The sequence below is a fragment of the Oryzias latipes genome, chromosome 16, assembly GCF_053564925.1.
Source record: "Oryzias latipes strain Hd-rR chromosome 16, Olatipes_Hd-rR_3.1".
Taxonomy (NCBI): Eukaryota; Metazoa; Chordata; class Actinopteri; order Beloniformes; family Adrianichthyidae; genus Oryzias; species Oryzias latipes.
The window spans coordinates 26,312,943-26,339,137 of NC_136252.1; the positions used below are offsets into that span (position 1 = coordinate 26,312,943).

General features: G+C 41.4%; 1 protein-coding gene across 6 annotated transcripts in view; it reads left to right on the forward strand.

Annotated features, from left to right (window-relative positions):
* Nucleotides 1–14,610: 14,610 nt before the first annotated feature.
* grik3 (glutamate ionotropic receptor kainate type subunit 3) overlaps nucleotides 14,611–26,195 on the forward strand; it is a 159,312-nt gene continuing 147,727 nt past the window's right edge. Inside the window, exons 1-6 of one of the 6 annotated variants that reach the window (XR_013648337.1) lie at nucleotides 15,322–15,441; nucleotides 20,183–20,314; nucleotides 20,397–21,560; nucleotides 21,812–24,235; nucleotides 24,311–25,123; nucleotides 25,206–25,375. Coding sequence is in view for 2 of the 6 variants with exons in the window: in XM_078933389.1 (XP_078789515.1) it covers nucleotides 20,621–21,560; nucleotides 21,812–24,960 (4,089 nt within the window). In the remaining 4 variants the exon portion in view is untranslated. Of the gene's footprint in view, nucleotides 15,442–20,182; nucleotides 21,561–21,811; nucleotides 25,376–26,195 lie in introns of those variants that run through there. The other 5 variants (XR_013648335.1, XR_013648338.1, XR_013648336.1 and 2 more) reach the window with 5 other exon arrangements.

A 26,195-nucleotide genomic window follows, 5' to 3' on the forward strand; every position in this document is an offset into this window, starting at 1 on the left:
ATGGATTACTTTTTCTTTTTATATACTTCCATATGTTTAGAGAATTTAAAAAGTGTAAGTCGTTACCTTTTAACGCCGGAACTTTAGCTCCAGTGTTTACAAACTTTGACTCTTCTAACGTTTCCGCTATTAACGTAAAGCCAGCAGATTTTGAAGCAGAGAAAAACGGCATTTCACTGATATGCAGTGAAGTGCTCACTAACAAACATAAATCAGTTGATTCTGTCACGGTAAAAAGCAACTTTGTGCCATCATGCAACACTTTACAATAGCATGTGTTGCATAACGGTGCAAAATTAATACAAAAAGCCACTTGTCTCCCTGTCTGAATCAGCTGACTTAGGTTAATCAGGTAAACGGCCATCCATCCATCCATCCATCCATCCATCCATCCATCCATCCATCCATCCATCCATCCATCCATCCATCCATCCATCCATCCATCCATCCATCCATCCATCCATCCATCCATCCATCCATCCATCCATCCATCCATCCATCCATCCATCCATCCATCGATTTTCTTAACCTTTTTGGGTTAACAGGGTCCCTGGAGCCTGTCCTGGCTATTGTTAAGTGAAAGTGGTGTACACCCTGGCCAGTGTGTTGCAGGGCCACACACATACTCACTCAAAAACTCACACCTAGCAGTGGTGTCCAATTCCAGGCCTCGAGGCCAGCGTACTGTTTTCCAACCAACTAACCACTGTGCCACCGTGTATCCTGTGAGAGTAATCAAAGAGATCAAAGAGTTACAATATGTCAAATCTCCAGTGTTTAAGGATTAGAATAAACAACTGAGATGGAATCTTTATCTAAAATGATCTGACTTTAGATGCTTTTTAAACAAATGTAAAGGGTTAGATGAGCCTTCAATGTCTCTTTGAAGTACAAAACACGCCCAAGTCTTCCCTGTTGTTTTGCATAATTCATTGTATGACAATAAAAATGAACAAAAATAAATGCATCGCTTTACCCCATTTGCTCTTTCCCACAGCTAATGACTCCCCACCTTGACCTAAAGTCTTCCAATTTACTGAGGCTGCTCTGAAGTGTTGATTAAAACTTCATTTACTGCACACAAATCCCTTGCTTCTAATCCCCATACGTTCAGCATATTGTATTGTCATTAACCACTCAGTGGCTGGTAAATACAAATCCTTTCACCTTTCAGTCTGTGGTCCATGGATAATTGCTGTATCATCTCCTCAGACGCTGTCCCATGGGGAGAGCCAAGCGGCACACTGGAAGTAGGCTCAGTTGTGCTTGACAACATATTATGGAGCAAGCGCTAGAGATCACTTGGCAGTAGAGAGAAGGGCCTTGTACTGGTCTGCCATCACTGACAGAGCAGACACAAAGGCTAATTAGACCACCAAGTACTGAAACACTTAAATGTTGGCACTTTGAGTTGAAGCACCAGTCTTTAAAGCTGTTCCCTGGAGCATCTTACTCTGTAGCCGATTTAACAAGATGGACGACGCTTTCCTGATTCTTAGAGCTTTTCTTTTTTAACAAGACAAGTGTCAAAATGCCACTGTTTAAATGTTTTTTCGACAACCATATAGACAAATTACTGAAGATGTACAGTTATGTTGAATTTTAGAACTAAGATTTAATAAGGCCCACTCCAATGAAACGTGGTGTTTTTCAACATATTCATGAGACATTTTTCTGGTGCGGGAGGACAGAAAATTAAGCTGAAAATTGCATTTCTGAACATTTCTTTATTCAAATCTTAGTGAATCAGGAGCAGACGGAAAATGCTGATCGAAAAAGCGTGAAATACAAGTTACTGCGGCAACCCACAATATCCCTGCTCTACTCCATTCTGACGCATCCACTTCCAGACAAATAGATCCATGTGCATCTTCATTTTCCTCGTCTGAGCTGGCATCTGGCTCACAACCTAACTCTGGATAGCTCCAATATTGATCGCCATTTTTGTTGCACCGGTAATGTTATGTTGGTATTGTTTGGGGCTGTAAGGTAGTGAGAGAGGAATGTAAAGGATAGATACCAGGAAGTAAGGGCAGGCTCTCTTGTCACCAACCATTCCTCCCACAATTCAGAGGCGAATTTCTGATGAACTATTGACGCTCTGCAGAAACTATGCGCTAAAAAACAACAAAAGTTATTTGATTTTGGTTGAAAATGGAATAATCATGATTAAAAGACAACTGGGAACGCTTTATAAAACAGATCAAAAGATGATCAGAGTGGGACTTTAAAAAAGCAAAAGGAGAACTATCAAAAGTGCCTGAACCATCTAGTTTAGCTTAGTCTGTTCAGACCAGTGAAAAATACAGGTGAAAGTTTCAAGGTCTCATTAAAACAAATAGGAACAGTTTAAAAATTTCCTTGAGGCAATTTGGTTTTAACACTAGCTATTTTCCCAGATCAATTCAGACTGTGATTCTTTTTTCTTGGCTCTTGAGAGTATTAATAACTTTATAATTTTATCACAACAGAGCGTTAAGGATACATACAAATATATTGATTCGTAAGAAAACAACTTGACACAATTAGAATTACATGCACTGATCCACTGAATAAACTCTGGATGAAACTGACTCCTGTAACTCAATATATGCAAATGCCATTCTGGCAAGGTTCACTTGTACTGATTATCCATGTACAAGATCTTTGATTAAGCCAACAGAGTGTATGTACATTGATTAAAAAAACACATTCCCAAATAACCTCTGTCTTTGTTTATACTCAGGAACTGAACAGATGTGACAGCTCTGTATTCCAATGTTCGCTACCTGTTTTTTATTTAAAAATATTTTTTCCCCCGCTCATAATCAAAAACGTAACTTTGCATATTTATATTTTCATGCTGTGCAATATCAAGAGGTATCTGAAATGGCTGTAAAAAATGGAATTGTGTCACTGGAAAGCATAGTGAATGCATGCTTTTTATTTTAAAACAGAGCCCTCTAAAAGGTCCTCTATCATCATCACAGTGAAGTCACTTTGTTCAACAATATGATGATCACACCTTTTTTTTAAGAATTGTGTTTTAGGAAAAATACTTTTCCGAACTACAAAAAAAACAACAACATTGACTTAATTTGAAAATCGTTTTCATTCATAAACCGGGTCTCCTCAGTTTGTTACAACTAGCTGTGATTGAAGTCAAGTGCACTGGGCTTCATGTGAAAAGCAGTGGTTTGCAAAATTGGGTTTCTACTTCCTAACCTAAAAAAAGAAAAGAAAAAAGAAATGCGTGTCTTTTTTGAACCTCTGTGAGGGTTGTGCACTTTGCTTTGGATTTTTAAGGACGTTTCATTAGTTCTTGTCAGGTTCTGTTTTCCCTGTTAAGTCGCACCAGGTTTAGGTTGCAATCATCCACAGCTGTCTTGATTTGTGTTAATGATGCTCAGTGTATAAAAGGGTGTATTCAGACTGGGAAAATCTCTTGTTCTGGATCGAGTCCGCTTAATTTGTTCTAGATCGAGTCTCAAACCTAGCATTTGGTCTGTATTCAGACTGGCATCAAGCAGACCATTCTGTTAGGGACCAAAGCTTGTACACAAAACCACGTGACTAAAGTCAGTCTTTGGCCAGGAACTACGGGGGTGGGTCAAAACAGCAAGAGAAGGATGTGCTGTGCTTTACTATTCTTATCGGGACAGTTAACTTATTCAAACTTTATACGGCGGAGGCATGTTGCAAGGTGGTTACTGGCAAGGAGACGTGCCATGTGTGCTTTAACTCAGAGGATGCTAGCAACTGCAGTGACGAGGAGTCATCGGGTGTGAAGGTATGCGCTAAGTGTTTATTATGACATAGAATCTTCAGTAAAATGGTGATAAGCAAAGTGTGTCACATTAAAATTGTTTAAATGAGCCTGAACACACACTTTTCAATGAGTTCCTGTGTCTCATTTTGGTGTTATGGCATTGTTTTAAAGAGAATTCTGTTAAGAAACTACAAGGTAGCGTTTAAGATAAGATAAAGATACAAGGACACTAGATAAAGATTTTAGGGTGACGTCAAAGCAGTGCCATGCGTAACGGGGCACAGAAAAACATGCAAGAAGCGTTTTCAGCTGTGTCAAAATAAATGTTCTAACAAATAAGGAGTTGGACACTTTTTTATTTTTGATAGTACGACAATCGTTGCTTTACATTTGTCCGTGGCTCAAATGTTGCGACATTCTTACTCTGTTTACTCTCATATTGGTCCAATTGTTCCGCTCTAAGGATAGAACATATTCAGACTGAAGAATCTGAGAGGGAACCGAAGCTCAGTCAGATTGGAAACGAACCAAGACCAGCTTCAAAGATGGATCCGAGAGCGGGTCCTGGTTCCAGACCAGGAACGCAGATCGCTTGGGTGTATTCAGACTGGAGATTTGTTCCGGATTATCGGAGAAAGCAAACTCTGGTTCCCTTAAAGCAGATGAAATGTGTCCAATCTGAATACACCCTAAGTGTCTGGTTTTCAGGTTTTTACTGTCAGGGTCATCTGTGTTGTCACCCTTTCACTGTTTTGCTCCTGTAGTTTATAGGTTTTCATGTTTAAGTGTATTTATTAAACCTTTGAGTGCCCGCCTCAGGCCTCGTCTCATATTGGGTTCTTCATCCACCAGTTCCTGACAACCTCAATAAACCTCAGACTTGAAAAATGTATTTGTTGTGAACAATTGTCAATGTTGTCACTTAGATACAGACACAGGATTAATTTGACATACCTTGGGATAGTACTGTAGTAAAAACTCATTACCCTATGTATTTTTGTGAGATTGTTGCCCCTGTTAGTTGTATTTTCTTGATGGGGTAAATAAAGTAAGATTCAGTTTTCTACCATTCTGTCACACGTTCCATCATCCACAGCTGGATATGTTTTAGTGAATTGCTTCCCAGCAATTTGGTTTCTCAAGGTCATGTTCTCTTTTTTAAATTTTAGATTTAGGTTTTATACATTTTTATAATTTCCAGTTATAGTGTTTATGTTTAGTTGTTTTTGTCATGTTTAAGATTTATCTATGATTATAATTCCTGCTTAAAGTCAGTTTCCTTTTCGTCTAGATTCTTGACAATTTCTTTCATTTAAAATAAAAAAATAAAAACTGTCGATTTTTAAAGAGAATCTTGTTGGACTAACTATTAGTAGCCGTTACATAAACTTTGAAACAGGAGCATCATAAATCTTCAAAATTTCATGGGAATGATCCCACGGTTTATCTTTCGAGGTGTCGCTGTTTTGCTGATTTTTTTTAATCCAATTTAAAAAGCTTTTTTATTTCTTTTTTAACAGCGCACTGTTCTGTATCCCAATTGACTGTTGATCTTGTCAATCAATCTCCTCCGTTCCATGTCTCCTGTACAGAATGCATTCAGCTTTCAAAATTGACTTACATCTTAGATTTTGTTTTCATTCTATAATTCTGGACTTATTTTCTACAAAGGTTTGAGATTAATTAAGAGAAAAAAGGAGTAAAAATGTTCATGTCTGTCTGAGAAAAGTGCATAAAGTGTGTAGTGAGTTCTACAGCCTTAAAACATCTGTTATCCTTCTTTCCCAGATTTACCCTATTGCAGGTTGTTTTTTAGATAGTAACCCCGGCGATAAAAGAGGAAACACTGGAATCTTAGCTTTAGTTAAAAATATAGATGCATGTTGTAATTTATGACATGTTGGTCAAACCTGTTCGTGCAGCAGTTTCACTTCAGTAGCTTTCTTTACAAGAGTGCGACAAGAGGGACTTGCCCAACATGAAGCTGTGAGTGACACGCTGCTGGTTCCCTTGTGGTTCACTTCACACTCATCTGCTCCCACCGTGATGGATGGCAGATACACACATTCATCTCCAAGAATAGGCCAAGCTAGGCGTTAATGTTCTACAGCACAACCAGTTCATGTTTTCAGCTGGTCAGCAATCCATCTGTGATTTTCTGTCTCCAAAAGAAATTTGGGTCTCCTGCTGGTTTTTACCATTTGTGAGCACCACCACCCATATGTAAATTCTTTATCATACCTATCACAAAGGCTAATCCTTCACTGACATCAATAAATACATTAATGTCAGTTTATCTCGTCAAATTAATAAACATATTTTCATGATTTAAGAATGCTGGTTCTTTGAACAACACAAGGGAGAATGTAATCATTCAAAGCTCCAGCAGAGATATTAATGCAGGGGAACAAGTGCACTTTGTAACATAATTAAAAGTTGTCCAGGGGTAGGGACTGCTGCAGGGTGCAATTACTCATAACTGCCAATGTAATAACGCAAAATTGTGTGGCTCACGGTGCTGTGCACAAATTCAAATGCATTTCAAACCGGTAAGACACTTTCTTTAACAGGTTGTCTGATTCTGTGGATGAGTGTGCCAGATTAAGACAGGAGTTTGCCCACACATGGCCCACTACTTTAAAACAGCAAACCTCACGGTCCCTCTAAGCAAACAAACAGAGTATCTGTGTTCACTCATGTCTGAAAGTGTTTGACAAACATATGGCTGTCACTCTCCCACATGTGTCATTATTGCTAAATCAATGAGAAGCTTGCGTGCCTTGCAAATGCATTTCCATAAAGCCCATTTTATGTAGCTGCAGATTTTCTAATGGAAGCCCCGGTTTTGCCTAAATGAATAAAAACAAGACAGAATTGCACTTTTAAATATTCCTAATGTCATTTTGAAACTGCTCAACTTGTCAGGATAGTATGCTGAATATAATTAATATCTCATTGTTTGTGTTAAACAGGGTCTTTGAGGTTAATTGAGTCTTACTTCAAATTCCTGGCTAGAAGCCACCCAAACATTTTTTTCTAGTTTCTACAGTGTGTTTATTTTAATTAATATTTAAAAAAAAAAAGAAGGGAAGCCTGCTTCCCATAGCCTAATGATGGGCAAATGCTGTGTAAACAACAACAAAGGCTGGCCCTGTGTAGCTGCCTGCACAATATTTGCAGACATAGCATTTAATCGTACTGTGACTGTCGCCACTGTTTGTCTTCCTTTCCTGAAAGAGAAGCTACTCGTGTGAACGGTGAAAGAGTGAAGATAAAAATCCCAAACAAAGCCTTGTGGGAATTGGCAGCTGGAGCATTTGGATCCCGCATCATGATACCAAATTCACACTTTGTGCCTCTCTTAAGCATTTTCTTGTGACAGTAAACACAATTTGATGGTGCTGTGCTGATGGGCCTTCAAAACACATGTTTAATGCAGGTTCTCTGCTTTTAACAGTCAGCAGGAAGCTCTGAACAGCCATAAATCCTCCGTTAAAAAAAAAAAATGTTTATAGCGATGAAGAAAGATTAGTGGTGGTGTGCATTTTGCTCAGTGTGCAAGTTCAGAAGGGTTTTAGTAATACCCCACTCAGGCTCAAAACGGTTTTTATGACAGTAATGAATGTTATCAACTCTTGTTCTCTATTTGCCTGCATTTATGTTGGTTTTGCATCAAACACAAAGTTTGTGTATGTCAGGTTACACATTTGAGACTTAAACAGCCATTCAGGATGAAGAAAACTTGTGTTTGATAAAGAAAAAGGCAATTTTCAAACCCTGTATCCCAACAAAGCAAATGTAAGGCTAAGACATGGCAGCATTCAGGCTTTCTAAACATTTTTACAGATTACATATATATCTAGGGATTGCAGCAACATAAATATCACTTTATTAGTATAAACATAATGTAGTTTCAACTCTTCTGCGTAGTGGACAAAGCTTTTGATCCAGTGTAATTGTTATTCCCTTTACTGTCATTTACTGTGAACTTTTTCAGATTTCTTTTGTCCTTCTCGGAGCGAAATTTTTTTAATTAATTTTTTTGTGGTATGCCAAGATAAATCACATTACCAGATTTATTTTATAGAGTTATAAGATAGAAGATTAAAGCTAATTATTTGGCCTGAGAAGCCATTTAAGGGTCTAATTTTTTAAGATCCAGTAACAGTTCTTTAGATGACCACTGGAGGCATGTCCACCTTTTGCGATCGACAACTTTCAGCCAAACTGATCATAAGCTCTGAGTTAACTGTGTTTACTGTTAAGAATTAGGGTCAGTCACTGCTTTGAACAAAAGGAACATTATTCGGGCACTTTAATTCTAATAATTCTTTGATTTGAATTTTTTATTTGAAATGGTTTATTTCAAGCAATCAAATAAGAATTATACACAAAAACAATACAATCATCAGTTTTACATTCAGACAATGACGTATAAAACTTAGGATAATTAGACATTAATAAATATTGCTTCAAAGGGAGTGGAAGGATTCTTTGAAAAATTAATTTTGTTTTCATTTATTTTTTATGTGGGGCAATTAGGGGTGATGTGTCAAAAAACATCATGTCTAGGATTAGAGATTTAAAAAAGCCTCTGAACATCTGTTCTTTTTTTCTCACCTTTGTGAGTGCAACAGTGACTTCTTCACATGTTGTTGCATACGATTTCCAACTTATTTTGCCAAGAGACCATTTGCAAATGATTAAATGCTGAAAATCTATTTACATTAGTACGTGCAGACAGGAAACACAGATGACATAAAACAGAGAATCCAGAAAATTCAGGAAAAAAAAACACAAGTCACAAAAAAACGTCTGTCTGTCTGTCTGTCTGTCTGTCTGTCTGTCTGTCTGTCTGTCTGTCTGTCTGTCTGTCTGTCTAAGGTTATCTGTTTGTGTATAAGTTTGCCATCTCTCGGCGGGTGGAGTGTCCCTGCCCCTGTGGAGGTGTTTAAATATCTTGGGGTCTTGTTCACGAGTAAGGGAAGACGTGAGATTGACAGGCGGATCGGAGCAGCGTCCGCAGTTATGCGCCCGCTGTATCGGTCCGTTGTGGTGAAGAGAGAGCTGAGCCAAAAAGCAAAGCTCACAATTTACTGGTCGATCTTCGTTCCACAGCTCACCTATGGTCATTAGCTTTGGGTCATGATCGAAAGAACGAGGTACCGAATACAAGCGCAAGCCCAGTCACCTCTGTAGGGTGACTGGGCGCTCCCTTAGAGATGGGGTGAGAAGCTCGGTCTCCCGCGGAGAGCACGGAGTAGAACCGCTTCTCCTCCAAAATGGAGAAAGTTGATTGTCGAGCCTCAACTGGCTCGAAAAAAGCCAGAAAAATATTTCTCCTGCAGTCAGGAACATTGTTAATGAAGAAAAGTTAGATGAGTTCCAACAACTGTTTTATTCTCCAAATTAAATTCAGGATGTCCTGGTGCGTCAGTAGTTGGTGAATATCTCAAATGCTTATTTAATTTTATTCAATAAAAAGAAATTATACAAAAGAAGCACAAACATTTTAGTGTTTTAAATCTATAATAAAATTTAAAACTTGTTGATGCAGTCCAGGATAGGACTTTTTCATCACGTGCATCCTTCCTCCAAATCTTTTAACTTAAACAAAGTCTGGCTTAAAAGGTACACCAGAATTAAGAAGCCCTTTATTATTCCCTTTGTGGGGAAATTGCTGAATACTTTACTATTTCTCAAATATTTGGGTTTTTTTCAGCAACTTTTAAGGGCTGATAGCTGTTTTAAGAGATGTAAGCATGTGACCAAACGTTAGCCTGCATGGCATTTGGAGGACTTGGAACCAAAACCTTTAAATGGCAGAGCAGTTCTACCAGAATCGATGTCTATGACCTCTGTCCCAAAGAGCGCAGCACTATTGCACTGGACCTTCAAACTCCCTGACTTGAGCTTTTTAAATGTAATTTTTCTTTATTGATTTATTTCTTAATTGGTAATTCGGCCTCTGTGTTTAACCCATCCTCAGCAGCAATTGTAAAATGTAGTTCACAAATCAATATGATTCGCTCAGGGAGCACTTTGAGGACTGATGGCAATTGAAAATGTAAACATTTCTATTGAAAAAAAGATAAATTTAGGACATAAAGCAACAAATAAACAACTACAGTAGATCAAGATGCTAAACAACCACTGGTCCTGACCTCATTTCAGGGGTCAGAATGCTCACAGTGCGCACATTGGTCAAGAATTACAAACAGAGGGTATGGTGAGAAATAATCACTCCCTGATTGCACTCTGTAGGTTTTCATCACAAGGGGGATTTTAATTTTCAATTTTACCTTCTTGACCTTAAAGCTCTCCTTGAACATCAAGTACTATTCATGTGACAACTGAAATACTCTACATTTGTTGGAGTTTCTCCCTTCTTTTGGTCTTTAAATAATGCGGCAGATTCATAGTCATGTTTGTTAGCATAACATTAAACCATGTTTTCACTGAAGCATTTCTTCACTTGAACTCAAAAAATAAAGGTGCTGATTTAAAGCTTATGAAATTGTGGCTGTTTTTTACCCCCTTTCATACACATCTACAAATTACTTCCCAGTTTTGAAATGGCTGGCAGTGGTTATTGAAGATAGATGACAGGGGTGATAAGGATGATAACACTAATAATTCAATTGATAAATCAGGTTGGTCAGAAATCTATTATTACTCCGGTGCCTTTCTCATCTATAACCAATAGCTGAACCCAGCCAGCAGTCGTTTCCCATCTCACAGACTGTCTGGATGACTGATCAGGGTTGTGATTGTCTCCCCTCTCCCCATCACACCACCTTCACATGCGTCAGCAGCAGCACATACATCTTGAGCGGTCTCTAACTCCAAGCCAACACATTCTGGAGCTCTGGTAAACGCTGCAATCAACGGCAGAATTGGGCCAATTCCTCAAAACCTAGTCTGCACATGGCAGGTCGGCTGGAATCATAAGAGGGTGATGCTGTAGCAAGCGTCGAGTCTGTCAGCAAAGGAGCCGGATTGTCAAAGCGGTGCTGAAGAGAGTGAACCAACATTTGATTATCTGCTTTTGCCCACAAATGCTGCATTGGCATTGTGGATCTGATGCAATCAGGTTGCCACTAACCCTGTCATGACAATAGGCAGTACCAGCATTTCTGTGGACAATAAAGCTTATTTCATATGCAGCACCTGCTATTAAATTTGTGTATTTAAAAAAAAGTGGGATATTTTCTCTCAAGTGCCACTTTTTTTTTTTACCTCTTTTCTTTTCAAAAGCTTAGAATAACTCAAATACAGTTTGGAAAGTTTGATTTGAAGACCTTTGACAAAATTATCCATTTGTTTTTCTTAGATTAAAAAAAAACGTTTCTCTTTGTAAAGTGGCTCAAATCAAATGTGTTCTGGAAAATTCAACACTGGACGGATTTGATGAAGAGATTAGTCCCCATTGACCATTGGTGGGAAGAATTGTTGTTTTGCATTATGTTTGGTCTGGTTGAGTTCTTTATAACTCTGACAGGAAAGGTAAATCAATACCTAAAATGTTTCACACAATTCATTGGTCTATGAAAGAAACTGTCTACAACTTTTCAAATAATCATGAACAATTTCTCATCTTGAATTGCACATCGTCACCAGCCAATCACAGACACACAAACAAGCGGTTGAAAGGCACTGTGGAAATTGATTTTCCTTTATCTTTTCTCACAAGTCTTGGAAAAATAAAGAAAAAAATAAACAAAGTGTGCCGATCAATCTAGTAACATCAATGTTTTTGTTTTGTTTTTGCTGTACAATACAGACTTGGGGTTTCAGGAGTCATTAGCTATGACCAACTTGCCAGAAAAGGGATTGATCACCGGCTGCTTGTAACTGCAATAGTGAACATTTTGAAAGGAAAAAAAGAGCTTACAGTGCGATTATATGTGAATGTGCTAACCTGCATGAAAAGTCTCAACTTAAATTATTCAAAATGTTCTTGCCCTTCGGATCAGCTGCCTTCATCTAACCATATCTTCTGCATCCTCCTCACTCACACCAACCACCTTCAGGTCCTCATTCATACCATCTGTGTACCTACTCTTTGGTCTTCCTCTTGGCCTCTTCTGTGACAGCTCTAACTTCAACATCTTTTGCCAATATGATCACAGTTCTTCATTTCAATCTGGCTTCCATGGAGTTATCTCCAAAACATCTGACATGAGCTGTCTTTCTCACTATTCCATTGCCATCTTTCTCAGAACCACTGTCTCCAAACCAACAACATGGCTGATCTCACACAGCCTTCTACACCTTTTCTTTCATTCTTGTTAACACATTGTCACACATTGCACCTTCTTCAACCCGCTCCACCCTGCTTGCACACGCCTATTGACCTCTTTCCCACAGTCTCTGTTGCTCTGGACTGTTGACCCTAAGTACTTAAAGTCCTTCACCTTTGCCACCTCTGCTCCCCATAACCTCACCATTCCACTTGAGCTCCTTTCATTTAAACACAGATACTCTGTTTTGCTGGGGCTGACCTTCATTTTTTTCCTATCCAGAGCAAATCTCCACCTGTTCCTCCACTTGCTCTCACCACATCACAGTGTCATCTGCAAACATCTTGGTTCACAGAGATTTCTGTCTAACCTCATCTGTCAGTGTGTCTATCACTACAGCAAACAAGAAGAAGCTCAAATCAGATCATTAGTGCAGTCCCACCTCCACCTTGAACTCCTCTGTCACACCTACAGCACATATCACTACTCTCTTATGTCTCTTATACGTGTCCAGCACCACTCCATCACTGCCACTCCAGATTTCCTCATACAAACCACAACCACTCATTTTTTTTCTAAATTTCCAAAGACACGATGTGGCTCTGTCTGACCATTTCCTATAACTTAAGCAATACCTAAATAAATGTAGTGAAGTTATTTCAACAGTTTCTGCTTTCAGAGACCTCAAATCCCTCTGCACCACATTTGATTATTTTCTTTTCTAAATGTTTTTTGTTGTTTTTTTTCTTGGCCTTTGCAACATAAAATTACTCCAGCTTATACACAAAGTGCACAGAAAGAAAATCTGCAATTACTGTTATCATAAAAGGAGGCAATTTCTTTATGGGCAGAACACTTCAACACAAGATTAAAAAATAGGTACAGTGGTGGACGGAAGAACAGGGGGGGTGGGGGGTCGATGCACATTTTGGATTGTTATATTATTATTAATTTTAAAACAACAGGGCATTTTTTGCAATGCCTAAAGATGTTTGTATTGATGATTTCTTAATCTTTGTCATCATTGATATTAATATTGACTAAAATAATTGGGGGACAAGTTGGGGGTGGGTTGCACCCCATCTCCCCTCGTAGCTCCACTCCTGCTTAGGTATGAATTTTGAGAAATTATTATAATACACAATAAAAAGAGCCCTACTTAAAATTTACCTCATATATAAATCTGTGTTGACTTTTTGTAGTATTATTTAGCATCAAACAGGCATAAAAGTTACAAATAAGTAAAGTTACACAAACTTAAAAATGGCTTTTACTGATGTCATTGCTCCAAACTTAGTTTTGGTGGGCTCTTTTATTTACATCTGCATTTCAATTTTAATTTTTACCCTCTGATTTTTAACTTGTTAACATGTTTTAACTTCATGACACTACTCTAATTCATATCTACCGTTTTCTGTCTTGACAGATTTTTGACACACTTTTAGCTGCAGAGACAAGTAAACAAAACCTTATAGCTGACTTGTTTATGGACAACAGCTGTAAGAAAAGTCAAAATTTTATGGGCTTATTTGAAAAGTTTAGTCGGCCACTAAGTCTAATGTTTTACATTTTGTGTGTTTCTGAAGGGGGGGCTTTTGCTTCCGCACCTCTCATTTTTCCTTTCTCATCCCAGGTGATTGAAAGCACAGACTCCAATCTCTCTATAGAGGGCACCCACAGACCCAGAATGTCTTGTTTGCTTGAGCTGTGTACATTTTGTATTTGAAAGAGCAGGGAGTCAATGAATCTCGATAATGCGAGAGCCGGGCCACATAACTCACATTGATAGTCCTTACATTGTGCCAAGTGGCGATAAATCTGCTCTGGGAGACATGAATATGCAGTGGCAGTCAGTCTGGCTTGTTCTTGCTTGCGTGCCCCCTGATGCACGGTTTATTCCTCTCCTCCATTCCAAACAGAAAAATAAAAGCAATGAGCCGCAACACTATCTCATCAAGAGCTTTGTATTAAGTGCATGAAAAAAAGAAAGAGGGGAAAAGCTGTGCATTTTAGAAAAATTAATAAAACAAAATGAGTTTAACATCTGAAATGCCTGGTATTGCAGATCTGATTGAAACGTGTTTTGTTGACAGTATTTGCAAACTGGAAGATTGGTTTTAAAGGCTAAAATGTGATGTCAGAGGCTGCAGCTTTTAGAGATTTCACGTTTCTCTTTTAGTTTGATGTGCACTGTTAGCTGTACCATTAACCCCATGTGTTTAGTTCCTCCACTGCAGCAGCATGCACAATTCCCCCTCTTCATAGCTGTAAATGCAACCTGCATTCATGTTTCATGAAAAATTGACAGCCCGATGGCATGATGCAGTTACCTGGAAATTAAATACTGACTGAAAAACTTAATGTCCATAATAATAATGTTTTTTTTTATTCCATGCCTTCTCACTGTTTTCTCCAAATAACAAAACATATATTTTGCATGCATGATGTTGTATTTATGTTTTTACTAATTTGTTTTAGGCAAGAAATGTTTAGCAAATGTTATCCTTTATGAATCCCTGTACTGCGCATTTAGTGTGTGCTTTAAGCCTAATGAAAGTGGAGTACCAAGTGATAATTCGCTTTTCTCTTTACCTCTGCAAAAACACTTGCACATAGTTGACAACTCTGCGTAACGACGCGTGCCTGTGGTGGCACCGTGAAGGAGGCTCGTCAGACGCACGCTCTCCTCCTCTGCTTTCAGCACTGCCTTTCAGCCAGCTGAAGTGAATGACTTAAATGAACACTGTGCATTACGGATCTTTTGGAGGAGAAAGACGTTGTACAGGAACCAGCTTTATGCAATCATCGTGCGCAACTAGAGTAGAGCTGCTTTTTTTCCCGTCACTGTGGTGTTTTGCAGAGCTGGGACTATATGGACCGCAGGGATTCAACTGCAATAATCATCCGTGAGTGACCAAAGTGTGTTAAAAAAATCATCCGCACTTTCTTGGTTCCTTTGTTTCGGAGGAAAGACAACACTGGCGAGAGCCAAACTTCCACTGGTGCAGTTATCCTCCTCCTGACGCCTGTAGACAGAGAGCAGCACCGTTGGGGAGCTTCAGATTCATACTCCTGCGGGGTAACTGTCGCAGCCAACACTCGCTGGTCTTTCGCAGATCCCCCTGAGAGTGACTGGGGGCTTCATCCTGATGCTGATCGAGTCCTTCTCAGACTTGTGTGAAAAAAGAAAACAGGGGAAGATGTTGCGCCAAGTACAATGAGTACAGAGTTATCGCAGGTACTCGATTCCACATCTGCTCCAAAGAATTCAGCTTTGAGCATCTCTTACTGGTCTGTGGAATTTTTTAAAAAGTGGATCCTTTGACTTTTCAACCATGCAAAATACTCCGCTTTCTCTCCGGAGTGCGATTTCGGAATATTGGACATCGCTGATTGCATGCCTCTTTTGGATTCAGTACTCTTATGGGATGCCTCATGTTATACGAATAGGTAAGTTACGCGCATTTTCAACCCTCACTCGTGCATTTGACTTTCAAGCAAAAAAAGTTATTCCCTGTTGAATCTCACTGCGAGTCTTTGTCCGTCGCGCTCACTTAGTTTTAAAAGCGTCTTTCTCTTTTGACCGTGCGTCTTGGTCGGTTTTGGTTGGACATTTTCATAAACAAGAAGCGATCAGAGAGGAGATGAGCGCATTACAGCACATGAGGTACTGGGAAATTGTGCATGCTTTCTGCACTTATGGTGTCGCGCGCGCAAGGAAAAAAAACAGTGGATTACTGTGACCTTTACGCACGCTGTTTTATGTGTGCCATGAAATACGGCCAGCGCTGTTGAGTCACCAGCTCTGTTCAGCATCACATCCTGCAAGTCCGCTTTTGACAAGTCTGCGCATCTTTAAACGCAGGAAAACGAGCTGGAATGAAAGTAAAAAAAAACAAAAAAAAAAAAAAAACACATCTTACCTTAATTGAAACTCTCTCAAAACATGCAGATAAAACAGAATAAGAAAACAAATTAATAACAATTGTCACAACTTAAAAATAATAAATAAAAACTATAGAAAAGTTTATGTCGCACTCTCCTTTTCTTTTGACTGAGAAATTATGTGAGAATTATTGATGAAATGAAATGACTGAAAGAAAGAAGCAGAATAAAGATCAATATTTTTATTTATTTTTTTTTTTTTGTCAAGAGGTGAACAGTTTCTGACATTTGGTGGATTGCCATTTAGCACAATTATTCAAAATGGCACTGGCCCACATTAACATACCACTACAACAGCCGGAGTGCAGGCAGGGAGTCAGAGCATCTTTAATGGCACGGGGCTTTTTGTCATCCAGATGGGCAAATGTGAATGAATGGCAGCCTGGAGAATTTTGTATTCCATTTCTTATATTTTAAGAGCTTCAAATTGCTTTTCTAAAATAGATCGTGGAGGACAAGCCGAAAACACTCTGATGTTGTATCATTTCCCAGAGTGGACCCTGAAAAGCTATATTTTTTATTCTTTTATTTATGTTATTGGACTCTAAAAGTCTAATATGATCAAATTTATTGATCATTTGCTCTGAGAAAAGGTTGCTTGGCAACATTTCTTAAGTAAATTCCTAATTAAAGCCAGGAGAAGACGAAATATATAAAACAAGTAAAATATTTTAATGTTTATACGAAAGCAGCATGCAGTATTGACTGTTCCCTCAGAGAAGGCATGATTTCTAGCATCCTTGTGTATGAATTTTATGAATATTTTAGAGGCCGCATCAAACCTAAAGATTGCTTTAGTGATCTAAAGTAAACCTGTCTGGTCAAAAGGACATTTTTTTTACTTGATGTTGTTCATTTCATGTGGCAGCCGCTCAGATGAAGACTTGAAATAGACTTGACAGGCGTTTGTTTAAAAGAGAAAAATGTTAAAGTGCAGAGACAAATTTACCCTAAAATGTGAAACAGTCGCTCTATTGCTTTTTATAGACACAGTGATTGCTTGGGATGCAGTTTTTTTATTTTTATTTTTTTAAGGAAGTCATGCAGCTAAAAAAAAATATGGCTCATTTTCCATTTCATTTTTTAGTGTGTAAAAAAAGTAAAGTTGAATTAAAATTATTTTATAGAAACATTTTATTTATATATTTCACTTCAAAACAAGCTTTTGGATGTGTATTAAATATATGTATGTGTTTATAAATGCATATTGCCTAATATTTTACTAACTGACTGACTTGTATGTTGCAGTTTTTAGAGTAAATGTGTTGTAGATGTTTTCCCCTTCTATTTTTTTTTCCAGTTTTCTACTTAATGTAGAAGTCTCAGTGAGTGATCTATGTCACAGCCACCCTGCTGAAGCCAACAGAGGTCTCTCTCATATTCAGTGCCTGCTGGCTGATGTTGCTCTCTTCAGCACTAGTTACCCACTAAGCCAACGACTAAAACTCGTGGAAGTGAGTGGTGGTTTTTGAGCACGGGGGCTCTGTGTCTGCAGCTTGTCTGCTTGTGGTCAGGTGGCCTGCAGTTCTCCAAGTACACCATCTGGGTAATGGTGGGCATCCAAGGTAGAGTTGTTGCCATCGATTTTAGTGTTTTTACAGTGCATTGCTCTAAGTTGAGGCCAGATGGTCGCGCCGTCTCATTCAGCAGATTCTATCCGTTGGAGGGAATAAAAGACTACTTTTTCTTCTAATGTGCTGAATCTCTTTAGTCTCCTTCATCCTACCTTTTGATTTTTCTTTCTTTCTGACACATTTTGGATTCTTGTATTTGAAAATATTTCACTTGAAATTGCTGTGCTTTTTTATTGTAACGCAGACAAAGGGTGCACAAAGATAAGAAAGTCATTTTTTTTCTTTCCAAAGACTGAACATGTCTGAATATATTTTGTGTTTTCACATGCATCAAAAAAAGACATGCATTAAAGGGCTCTTTTACCGTTTTATTCTGAGCAGGACAATAACTGACTTTATACAAAAAGATTTAGCAACTTAGACTTCAAAGACTTCAAATAACAATAATTTATTTTGTGTTAAAGCAGCTGGAAAAGAATTCTTATTCGTTGAGCCTTTCCTTTGTGGATTCATGGAGCTAATTCGACATTTGTTGTCCATTTTCTCTCTGTGAGGTTAGTCACTGCCTGACAGGGATTTATTGAATAATCAATTACTTTATCTACCTTATATTTTAAGTACTTCATCAGAGCCAGTTAATCAATTTCCCTCATGATTTTATGTTGACTTAATTACTTTAGATCCTCCCTCTGCTTCTGCAACTCCCGAGTGTATGTTTTAGTAGTGTTACAACTTTTTAAAATATTCTTTGGGAGGAGTTGTGAACTCTTTTTTACCCTCTCGAAGTTTTTGTGTGAACGGACAAACTTGCCGCACTTGAAGCTGTGTCAGCTCTGCCGAGCGCGAGATTTTAAAGGATGAATGAGGTTTGTGGACGAGACTTTTGGTTGAAGTCTTCAAACACAGAGCTGCCTCAGTGGCATGTTATTATCCCTTCACCAGCAGCAAAGAGAGAAGGAGAACGTATTTTTTTATGCGATTCGCTCTTCTTTGGAGCTGCAGGGAGTATGCTCTCCACTCACACACTCCCCGAGATCCTCATCATCTGGGTTTGTAAAAACGTTTCATCGGAAAAGGCTCAGACATATTTCAAGAGGCTGCAAAAAGCTGTAATGGTGCTTTTATAATTCTACTTTAAACAAAGTCAGACCCAAAGGGGGAGCTTGTATTGAGAGAAACCCAAGGGGGGGGGGGAGGCTATCGCTGGTAAGAAGAATGGGAAGAGGACGTGTTTGGTGATGAAAAGGAAGAACAATGACGAGATGTTACATCAAAAGTTGTATCAAATTAAGATGGCCATCAGTTGCTGAGTGGAAATTAATATTTTATTTTCATCAAAATTTAATCTCTCCCCAGAGGGAGAGCAATAGGGGGAGCAGGGAGAAGCCTGCTGGCGGCGGCTTGGGGCCCAGAGTTGTTGTGCTGAATATGAACAAAGGCTGGTAGAGGTCACAGAAGAATTGGATACGAAGACAAGCTTCTTTGATGTGTAATTCCTTTATGTGTTATAAGCAGAGATTGAAATGAGAAGAATACAATAGTTGCTGTACCTACAGTTATGACGCATACAGACCGAATGCCCCCCCCCTTTTTTTTTACTCCTTCACCTGTATTTAAGCACCTGCACACCAACACTCTCTCTGATGCACTGTACAAAGCTTCACTTCATCCAGCACATTTTCTGAAACATATGTTTGGTCTCACTGGGCCTCTTGTACACAATCCAATTCCATTCTTTCTGTCAGCACACTAGTGGCTCATCATTAGCTTCAGCCCCGCTGATGAGAAACGGCAGATGTTCGTTTTGTTGAGCGGAGGATGTACAGTCTTTTCCAACCGTAAGGGGCTGTGAAAAAAAGTGCCAGATCCAGTTTTTATGTTGAATTGAAATAAGACACATGTACAAGCAAAGTGAAAACACATAGGCTTGAATGAAAAGACTTTTTTTTTTTTAAATCCAAGACAAAGGGAAATAATTTCATCCTGTTACACTGTTTTGGTTACTAGATGTTTTTTCAGAAATGAAGGGGGGGGCAAGCGTTGAAATGACCTCCTTCTTCCTTCATCCTTCTGATGACAAATAGAAAAACTATATTTATACCTTATTAATGTTTGCAGTTTAGAACTACATCAACTGAGAATTTAAAACAGAGCTGCATCACATGTGGATCTGTAAAAGCAGCCAGTTTGAGCTCAATAAGTATCAGTATAAGTGCATCGAGGATGATAGCCATCATCCAATAATAAAAGCCACTAGGGTTTAATAGAAAGGCTCTACCAACCAGTAAGATAATCCTGCGACACAGCAGGTCTCCAACTAACACCCCGCTAGCCTAGCCTAGCTGCTGCTAGCACGACAGATGGTGTTTTGGTATCATCCTAGAAAGTAGGTGTTCTGCAGTGAAAAGTCTGCTAGAAGCATATGTTTCTGTCAGTTGAAACAAATAAGGACGTGAGTTTCCGATGCATTACATTTTTCATGTATGAAAAGGAAAATTGGGCGTAGGTATTTGTGTTAAGTAGTAAAGTACAATTTACTGTTTAAAGCATTAATGGGCAAACTTTTTTACTTTTGAATCATAGAATTCTAAAACCTAACAGAAGGGCCGGACCAGCAGCAGATGCATGGAGTGTTTTGGTAACCTAACTCATTGTCATGGTGCCTCTGTCAGACTCCTCCCCCTCCAGCTTGGCTCCACTCTGCTCCTGATTATTCTCCAGCTGCCGTTACTCAACTCATCAACCTCTGCTGCTTAAAAGGAGACCCAACGCCAATAATCAGCGCCAGATCGTTGCCCATTATGGTGACTAGCCTGGTCTCGTCTAGCTCTAGTACATCTGGTTGAATTTCTAGTTCTAGCACTTAATCTTGTTTCCTTGTCCCAGGAATCCTGTCCAAGAGTGACGTCAGCACAGTCTCCAGCCTGCTGTCAGGAAGGATCAGAGAACTGCCGCGTCCGCACCTCCAGCCGTGCCACAGACTATCCATCTGGATCACCTCTCACCAACCCTCTTTGCCAGCCTCAAAGAAAATAATAAACCCTTCTTACCTGCCACGTCCCGGACCTCTTTCTGGGTTCCAGCATCTGGGTTCGCCCTGCCTTGAAATCATGACAGAACGATCTGGCCAAACCCCGGACCCAGCTGACCCGGAGGGACTCCGCTACGCGGTCAGCCAGCAAGGTATCGCGTTAGGGCGTCAAGCCGACGCCCTCTCTCAAGTTGCGTCCGCCCAGCAGGAACTGTTTCAGCGCCTGGATAGTTTAACGCAGACTTTAATGGATTTATCTGGTCGGGTAGCTAGCCCCGCTGCTACGGCTACACTTCCGGCTCCTAGTAACGCCGTCACTTCCGTTTCCTCTCCAAGTCCGGAAAACTTCCGGTTGCAACCTGAGCCATTCTTCGGCAACGTAGAGGCATGTGGTGGCTTCCTACTCCAGTGTCGTTTGTTATTCCAACAAGCTCCTAGTTATTATCAGTCCGACCTTAGCAAAATAACCTTGGTTGTTAATTCTCTTCGCAACAAAGCCTTACAGTGGGCTCAGGCGTTCTTAGCAGTCAACCCTACTTCTCACCTCTCTTTTGAACATTTCATACGGGAGTTTCAGCTGGTTTTTGATCATCCTAAAAAGCAGGAAGAGGCCACACGTAAGCTGCTAACCCTGAAACAACGTAACCGGTCCGTCAGCGACCATGTCATAGATTTCAGGATCCTGGCAGTGGAGGCAGGATGGACCGATCCCGCGTTACGAGGAGTGTTCTATCAATCCCTGAATGATGACATAAAGGACCATCTATGTACGCAACCGGAGACGCACTCGTTTGAGGATCTCGTCACCGCTGCCCTGCGCTCAGACACCCGCCTAAAAGAGAGACGTCATGAACGGACTTCAAATCCCCGCAAAAGTCCCGTGCGTTCAGCCCAAGGTAATGCGCCGCACTCTTCACCTGCTCACACGTCTGAACATTCCAGCAGTCCTCCTGAGGAACCCATGCAGATCGGGCACTCCAAGCTCTCTTCCGAGGAGCGGCAGAGACGTCGAGCTGAAGGTGCGTGCTTCTATTGCGGTAAAACTGGACATCTTATCAATAAGTGTGCAGCACGTTTAAACTTTGCAGCCCCCCGCTAGACGACAGGCCGCGGGCGGGTGATAGATCCCCTGTTTCCAAGCACTTCCTCTATGTTCCTGTCAAGTTATGTCATGCATCCAAGATTGTTGAGTCCCAGGCCCTCATTGACTCTGGAGCTGAACAGAGTCTCATAGACCAAAGCCTTGTTTCTCGGCTGTCTCTGCCCACAGAAGAACTTCAAGTCCCGGTCAAAACCGCTGGTTTGGGTGGTCAGCATCTGTCTATCATCACTCACCGTACCAAACCCGTACTTCTCGTCACCTCCGGCAACCATCGTGAGTCCATCCAGTTTTTTGTTACCCACTCCCCTCAGAACCCAGTAGTATTGGGGTTTTCGTGGTTACAACGTCATAATCCTCAGTTTGATTGGAGTAATCACCGGCTTACTGATTGGAGCAAATTCTGCCTCGCTAACTGTATGCTCTCTGCCATTCCTTCAGTGGACGTCACCCCGGTGATTACTTCTGAGCAGATTGATCTTTCTAACGTCCCTGAATGTTACCACGATTTACGCACTGTCTTTAGCAAATCCAAAGCCAGTTCGCTTCCCCCCCACAGGCCGTATGACTGTACCATCAATTTACTGGAAGGCGCCCCCCTTCCTAAGGGTCGACTATTTAATCTTTCCGGGCCCGAAAAGGCCGCCATGGAAAGTTACATACAGGAGGCCCTCACCTCTGGTCACATTCGTCCCTCGTCTTCCCCCGTCGGTGCCGGGTTTTTTTTCGTACAGAAAAAAGACAAATCTCTCAGGCCCTGTATCGACTATCGTGAACTTAATCAAATAACCATCAAAGACAAGTACTCTCTCCCTCTCATTAGTTCCGTTTTCGACTCCATCCAGGAGGCCCGCATCTTTTCCAAACTTGACTTACGTAACGCTTATCATCTGGTCCGGATTAAGGAGGGGGACGAATGGAAAACCGCGTTTAGTACTCCCCTGGGTCATTTTGAGTATCTTGTCATGCCCTTCGGCCTTACTAACGCCCCCGCAGTTTTTCAGCGTCTTGTCAATGACGTTCTCCGCGACTTTATCAACCGTTTCGTGTTTGTCTATCTCGATGACATTCTCATCTACTCCAAAGACCCCAGTCAACACCCAGCTCATGTTCGTCAGGTTCTGCAAAGGCTCTTAGAGAATCAGCTATTCGTCAAGGCCGAGAAATGCCAGTTCCACTCATCCGTCATTCCATTTTTAGGGTATATTTTCGAGGCAGGCGGTATCCGTCCAGATCCAGCTAAGATTGAAGCAGTTTCCCAGTGGGAACCCCCCACCACACGCAGAAAACTACAGCAATTTCTCGGATTCGCAAACTTTTACCGTCGTTTCATTAGGAATTATAGTAGTATCGCCGCTCCACTCACCCAGCTCACATCTACCACCAGATCTTTTCAATGGAACACCATGGCCCAGCATGCTTTTGACACCCTCAAGAAACTTTTTGTGTCTGCTCCCATTCTAATACAACCTGATCCTACCAGGCAGTTTGTGGTAGAGGTCGACGCTTCGGACACTGGGGTTGGGGCGGTCCTGTCCCAGCGGGAGGAGAAAACCGGGAAGCTCAAACCCTGTGCTTTTTATTCTAAGAAACTCACCCCCACAGAAAGAAATTACGACGTGGGAAACCGAGAACTACTCGCTATCAAACTTGCTTTGGAGGAGTGGCGGCACTGGCTGGAGGGAGCGGCACAACCATTTATAGTCTGGACGGATCACAAGAATCTTGCATACCTCCGTACTGCTAAAAGATTAAACTCTCGTCAAGCCCGCTGGTGTTTGTTTTTTGACCGTTTTAATTTTTCCATTACCTACAGACCAGGCAGTCGCAACATAAAACCAGACGCCCTTTCCCGCAAATACAGCTCCTCCGACGATCCCGACTCCGCTACCAACATCATCCCCTCCACATACATAATTGGGGCACTCACCTGGGACATCGAGACTAAAGTCATTCAGGCTCAAGGTGAGGATACCGACCATCCTGATCCTCCTCCTGGTACCTTGTATGTGCCTCGATCTTTAAGGTCCGACACTATTACCTGGGCTCATGCGTCTCGCATCGCCTGTCATGGTGGTGTAGCCAGAACACTACATCTTCTCCGTCGACGCTTCTACTGGCCTTCCATGGCCAAGGACGTCAAAGAGTACGTGGCTGCCTGTCCGACCTGCGCCCGTTCAAAAACTTCCAACCGTCCTCCATCCGGTTTGCTCCATCCACTGTCCACTCCCAGCCGTCCTTGGTCCCACATAGCTGTCGACTTTGTCACTGGCCTTCCCGTCTCTCAGGGTAACACTGTAATCTTGACTGTCATTGATCGTTTCTCCAAGTTCGTGCATTTCATTCCCCTCCCTCAGTTGCCTACAGCCACAGAAACTGCTGACGCTCTGGTTCACAACGTGTTTCGCCATCACGGGCTGCCATTGGACATCGTCTCAGACCGCGGACCCCAGTTCGTGTCTCAGGTCTGGAAGGCCTTCTGCACAGCCTTGGGCGCCACCATCAGCCTTACTTCCGGATACCATCCCCAATCTAACGGGCAGGCTGAGCGTGTCAATCAGGAGCTCGAGGCCTCCCTGCGCTGCCTCGTTGACCGTAATTCTACGGACTGGTCAAGGTACTTAGTTTGGGCTGAATATGCGCATAATACTCACCCTTCCTCCGCCACAGGTCTGTCTCCGTTTGAGGCGGCCCTCGGGTACCCACCACCGCTGTTTCCCTCTCATGAACTGGACTTGGCAGTGCCCTCGGTTCAGGACCACCTCAAGAGATGCCAAGACATCTGGCATCTAACCAGGGCTGCTCTCCTCCGCACCAAGGAGAGCAACTGCCGGACAGCCAATCGTCGCAGGGTGGTGGGCCCTACCTACCAGCCAGGTCAGAGGGTCTGGTTGTCCTCACGGAACATACCCATTCATGCCACCTCTCGGAAGCTTGCTCCTCGTTTTATTGGTCCCTACACCATCGAGAAGGTCATCAGTCCCTCCTGTGTCCGGCTACGATTACCTGCGGCTCTCAAGATTCACCCTACGTTCCATGTGTCTCAGCTCAAGCCTGTTCAGGACAGCACGCTTTGCCCGCCTTCCACGTCCCCACCACCCGCCCGGCTCATTGATGGTGCGCCTGCCTATACGGTCAGCCGCATTCTGGACGTCCGACGCCGGGGTCGTGGCCACCAGTTTCTGGTGGATTGGGAGGGTTACGGTCCGGAGGAACGCTCTTGGGTCTCCCGTTCCCTCATCCTGGACCCTTCCCTGATCTCTGACTTCTATCGTGCCCACCCGGATCGGCGTCCGGGACCGCCTGGAGGCGGTCGTTGAGGGGGGGGTACTGTCATGGTGCCTCTGTCAGACTCCTCCCCCTCCAGCTTGGCTCCACTCTGCTCCTGATTATTCTCCAGCTGCCGTTACTCAACTCATCAACCTCTGCTGCTTAAAAGGAGACCCAACGCCAATAATCAGCGCCAGATCGTTGCCCATTATGGTGACTAGCCTGGTCTCGTCTAGCTCTAGTACATCTGGTTGAATTTCTAGTTCTAGCACTTAATCTTGTTTCCTTGTCCCAGGAATCCTGTCCAAGAGTGACGTCAGCACAGTCTCCAGCCTGCTGTCAGGAAGGATCAGAGAACTGCCGCGTCCGCACCTCCAGCCGTGCCACAGACTATCCATCTGGATCACCTCTCACCAACCCTCTTTGCCAGCCTCAAAGAAAATAATAAACCCTTCTTACCTGCCACGTCCCGGACCTCTTTCTGGGTTCCAGCATCTGGGTTCGCCCTGCCTTGAAATCATGACACTCATAAGAGAAAGAAATAATATGGAATCTGGACTAAAACATGTTTTCATTTTGATTGAAAATTAATAAATATGTTTCAGGACAGAAAATTCTGGAGTTTTTATTTCAAAACTATTGCTTTCATTCTCATTGTAGTGCCAATTGTACCAATGGCTTGATGTTCCTCAGTGAAACACACAAAGTAAAGAAATGTGGAGTTGAAATTATGGGAAAACAACAACTCGGAAAACACACATGAACGTCAGAAAAACAACAAATCTTCCAACACCACACGGATGCAGAGTAACTTCCTGCACTTAAACAAGAGTCAACTCATTAGTAATGCACTATTTATGTATAAGGAGACTCCAGAATTACTGGGGAAAAAAACAACATTTATAAGAACTATCAATATAATTAAACTTGCTGCATATTGTCCTTTGGGCTGTAGTTGCCCACCTCTGGTTTAAAAGGTTGTGCTACTCAATTCTTTGCCCCTTTATCTAAGAACTGATCCATTGGCATGACAACAGTTTTACAGGCGCAGATTCTTTGCTCTGAATTACCACTTTTTATATGACAACTTTTTAGATAAATAATTACCAAAATAATAATAAAATAACAAACATGAACTTTGCCAGTGTAACACAATCACATCTGTTTAACAGACTTTGTAGATAATCCTGTAAAATGCTGCGAGAATCCCCATCAAAACTGCTTTGGGCTACATTTTAATATTAAAATCAGTCGTCTGATGAACTGGTGAAAGGTTAATGGATTT